The 4270-nt window shown below is 46.3% G+C and overlaps 1 protein-coding gene across 1 annotated transcript; it reads left to right on the forward strand.

Annotated features, from left to right (window-relative positions):
• Positions 1-1437: 1437 nt before the first annotated feature.
• LOC112347448 (putative pentatricopeptide repeat-containing protein At1g69350, mitochondrial) lies at positions 1438-4003 on the forward strand. Its single transcript, XM_024678348.1, has one exon. The coding sequence runs from the start codon at positions 1666-1668 to the stop codon at positions 3976-3978; it is 2313 nt and encodes a 770-aa protein (XP_024534116.1). The 5' UTR covers positions 1438-1665; the 3' UTR covers positions 3979-4003.
• Positions 4004-4270: the final 267 nt, after the last annotated feature.

The raw sequence follows: 4270 nt of genomic DNA on the forward strand, positions 1-4270 counted from the left end.
ATGTACTTATTTTGGTGTAAACACTTTATTACTGTCATTGAATATATATAATTGTTTTTGAAATTCAATTTTGAAATTAAAATTAAACAAATATAGACAGCATTTGCCAGCTAACTCTGTATTATATTTAATTTTTTATTAAAATATAAAATTAAGTATAAATTTTCTTTAATTTATTTTTCTTTACATGATTAAAAATTTAATAAAATTGAAAAGAATTATTTAAAGTTAAATTTTTATTTTTTATAATATAAAAAATTAATTTAAAGTTCTAAACCTTTATTAAGATATCTTTGTGTCTTGATTTCAAAAAAAAATGTTTTAGGGGGAGGTACAGCTCCGAAAGGTGTACCTAGGATGGGCGGCAATTTAATTATATTGCAAGATAAAACATACGTGTTTAAATTGTTTCATTTGTGTGACTTATATTTGCATACAACCACATATGAATTCTTCATGCAAATTCACATCCACTTCTTTGATGTAGAGGAACTCAATCTTGCCTTGAATTCTCCCACTAGGAGGATTGATATTCGCACACTGTTGGATGGGCAGCTTTGGAAACTTGGCCTCTGCAAATTTCTTCTTAAGTCTTGTGGTATTGCAACAGCTGGATTTGAGCAGCCCCAGCCCAACACCCAGCCTCCCATGCTCACTCCAGATCTTTGAAGATTCCCTCTCTGGTGAGATCCAAGCCAGCGTCAGCAATATCTCCAACCTCACTGACCTCAATGAGCACTGCTCAGTTCCAACGCTGCAGCAGTCTGGCAATCTCATGCAGCTCAACATCACTGGCAACTGATCCTGGATATCAGCACAAATTTCCTTGTGGGATCCATCCCAGACGAGTTGTGGCATGTACATGATTGGTTTGTATCTCCACCACCACAAAATCTCAAGGAGCCATAAAAACCATAGAAATGTCACTCACTGATCACCACAACAAGATCTTACAATGCTTTATGCTTTCTTGTACATGAATCAAATCTAATTGCACACTTTGAATAAAGTGTTTGTGCAGATGGCATGCCCCTGCAGTGATGTCAATATTATAATGCACACAATCATATTTCAATTGGTAATAATAAGCAATCGTATTCATAATAATTTTGTGTGCAATTGAAAACAAATAAAATATTTGAACATGAGTAAATAAAAGATGCACTTATGATCATACCTTGCCTTTTGCCTTTCTTTTTCCTTTTAATAATGTCTATTTCAGTTCAATTTATTGAGTTTAATATTTATTTTAAAGAATTAAGTTAGAGGAAATCTCACCTGAGTGTTTATTAGCTCGTTGCCGTTGCTAATGCCCCGAACACGTCCCCGAATGGGACTGCCTCCTGGAACTCCACAAACAACGATTGATCGATCGCCGGAGCGTTGGTAGGATTTTTGGATCTCGATCCCAGTCGCAGGCGTGAAGAGCAATGGGAGGATTGAAGAACAAGCTTGGAGCTCCAAATCCTTATCATTGTTTAGCTTTGGTTTGCGCGCACCACTCCCGTTTTTAAGGGGGCGTCCACACAGTAAACGAGAAACGAAGAGGAATTTCCAAGGAGTATGCTTGAAAATATAATTATAAAGGCGCTTCCCTAGTGGCAACACCAACGATCTCGTGGAGAGCTTTGCAAAATATTTTGCTAAGCCAAGAAAGCATGATTGATGAGTGCGGTTCTTGGACAGCACCGTCAATGCCGAGCCTCGCCGGACGACATCTCTCCGGCTGCTCCTCACAGAACGCGAGCCTCGATCCAGGCACTCGCGGCGCTGCTGCGGCAATGCAGGGATCTGCGCGAGGGCATCACGATCCACGCGCGGCTGCGAGACTCTGGTCAGGATTCGGGCACGCTGCTCGGGAATCTCCTCTTGCAGATGTATGGCAGGTGCCGGAGCGCGCCGCTGGCCCGCGCTGCCTTTGATCACATCGCCGCCAAGAACATTTATAGCTGGACGATGATGATCTCGGCATATGCCCAGAATGGGCATCCTTGGGAGGCTCTCCAGATCTTCCATGCAATGGATCTGGAGGGGGTCTTGCCGGATGAGTTCGTCTTCTCGGCGGTTCTTGGTGCGTGCTGCAAGGCGGGCGCTCTTGGACAGGGGCGAGCGATTCACCAGCGCATCTCTAGGCTGGGATTACATTGCGATGTGGTGATCCAGAACTCGCTAGTGATCATGTACGCGAAATCTGGAAGTTTGGGCGAAGCTTGTCAGGTATTTGATTCCATGGCCGTGAAAGATGTAATCTCGTGGAACTCAATGCTAGCAGCATTTGCCAAGAGAGGGCATTATGAAACTGGGCTTGAGCTCTTTGGGAAGATCGACGTCGAGCCTGACCTCGCCACCTTTGTGATTGTTTTGGGATTGTGCTGTTCTCCTTTTGGCGATAGTGGGTTTTTTCTTGTACAAGGCCGACTTATACATCAGCAAATCGTTTCCCGGCAGCTCGAATCCGACTTGGTTCTCCAAAACGCTCTGCTAAACATGTATGCGAAGAGAGGCAGCATTACGGAAGCTAGAGATGTTTTCAACAGGATGAGCAGAAGAGATCACGTCAGCTGGAACGCTATGATTGCAGCAAATGCCCACACTGGTGATTTTCTCGAAGCTTTTAAGCTCCTGAGGAGGATGGAACTCGATGGAGTCAAGCCTGATGATTTTACATTTTCCACCATTCTCCTCGCTTGTGCGAGCTCCTCTGGCATCCGGTTTGGGAAGGAGATTCTTTCGCGAGCGCTCCAGTGTGGTACAAGCGACCAAGTCGTGCAAACAGCGGCACTTAACATGTATGCGAAAGGTGGCAGCCTTGAAGAAGCTAGAGCTTTGTTTGAGGAGATGGAGCACCGGGATACAGTGTCTTGGAGTGCCATGATTTCGGCCCATGCCCAGTTTGGGCATAGCCGGGAAGCTCTCCAGCTCTACAGGAATATGTGCCTTGAGGGAGCCCAGCCGGATAGCTTCACTTTCTCGAGCGTTATCGAGGCATGCTCGGAGCTGCGAGACTTGGAGAGTGGCAAGTCTATCCACGCTCGAGTTGCTTCCACTGGGATGGTCGAGCGTGATCTCGTCGTTGGGACATCTCTGGTGGATCTCTACGCCAAGTGTGGGGAGCTCGAGCCTGCTAAATCCATCTTCGATGCAATGCAAAGGAGGAACACGGTTACATGGAACGCGATGCTCGCCGGGTATGCCCAACACGGGTATAACACACAAGCGCTCGAGCTGTACGAGCTTCTTCTTTCGAAAGGCACTGAAAAGCCGGATAGCTACACTTGCGCTACTATTCTAAGCGTTTGTGCCAACATGGTTTCAGTGAAAGATGGCAGGGAGATCCACGCCCAGCTCGCTGACCAAGATTTCGTGGTGGCCACCGCGCTCATGGACATGTATGCCAAGTGCGGGAGCTTCAACGAGGCAGCAGCGGTGTTTTGGAAGCTCAAGCACAAGGATTCAATCTCCTGGAATGCGATGCTTGCGACTTATGCACATTTCGGTCAGACCAACGAGGCGATCCATCACTTGCGGCTCATTTTCCTGGAAGGCATAGCTCCTAACGAGCTCAGCTTCAACACCATCCTTCACGCATGCAGCCACAGAGGGCTGCTCAAGCCTGGCTACGAGTTCTTCGTGTCGATGAGCGGCGACCATGGGATCTTTCCAAACGCGGACAACTTTCATTGCATGACGGATTTGTTGGCTCGCTCAGGGCAACTGAGAGAGGCTGAGGATCTCATCAACGCTATGCCTTTTGAGCCGCAAGCTCTTGCTTGGACGACGCTACTCTCGGCTTGTAGCCAGCAAAGTGATGCGAAAGGAGCTGATGATCGAGCTGCTGGACAGATTATTGATATGCGACACCATGACGCGCACTGCTATGAATCAGCTCCTTACATTCTACTCTCCTCCACAAAGCTTTCGAATGTAGGAGAGACTACGTCTCAAGAAATAATCAGTAGCAAAGCTAAAAAGGAATAAAGTGGAGCCGGCACCTTGTCTGTAACATACGACGTGGCTAGCTTCTTGGAGGTGACGGCGTAAGTCTCTTCATCCTCGAGTGTTATGTGATCTCTCACCATCTGAGAGCCACAACACTGTATCGCACTCTTAAGCTTGCCATGATGCATGCCTGTCTTGGATCCCCACTCTCGTCTACCTCTGCTTTTTGATGCTTGAACACCTGATCGTTGAGCGTGTCCGGAGACCAAGTCAGGATGAAAAGCTTAATCACATAATCTCCCTTCATGAAAAAGTGACCGTGATTCTGCAG

This window comes from Selaginella moellendorffii, unplaced genomic scaffold, assembly GCF_000143415.4.
Source record: "Selaginella moellendorffii unplaced genomic scaffold, v1.0 SELMOscaffold_21, whole genome shotgun sequence".
Taxonomy (NCBI): domain Eukaryota; kingdom Viridiplantae; phylum Streptophyta; class Lycopodiopsida; order Selaginellales; family Selaginellaceae; genus Selaginella; species Selaginella moellendorffii.

Excerpts from the sequence above, each read along its gene's own strand:
- LOC112347448 (XM_024678348.1), top strand. The coding sequence starts at position 1,666 with ATGAGTGCGGTTCTTGGACAGCACCGTCAATGCCGAGCCTCGCCGGAC.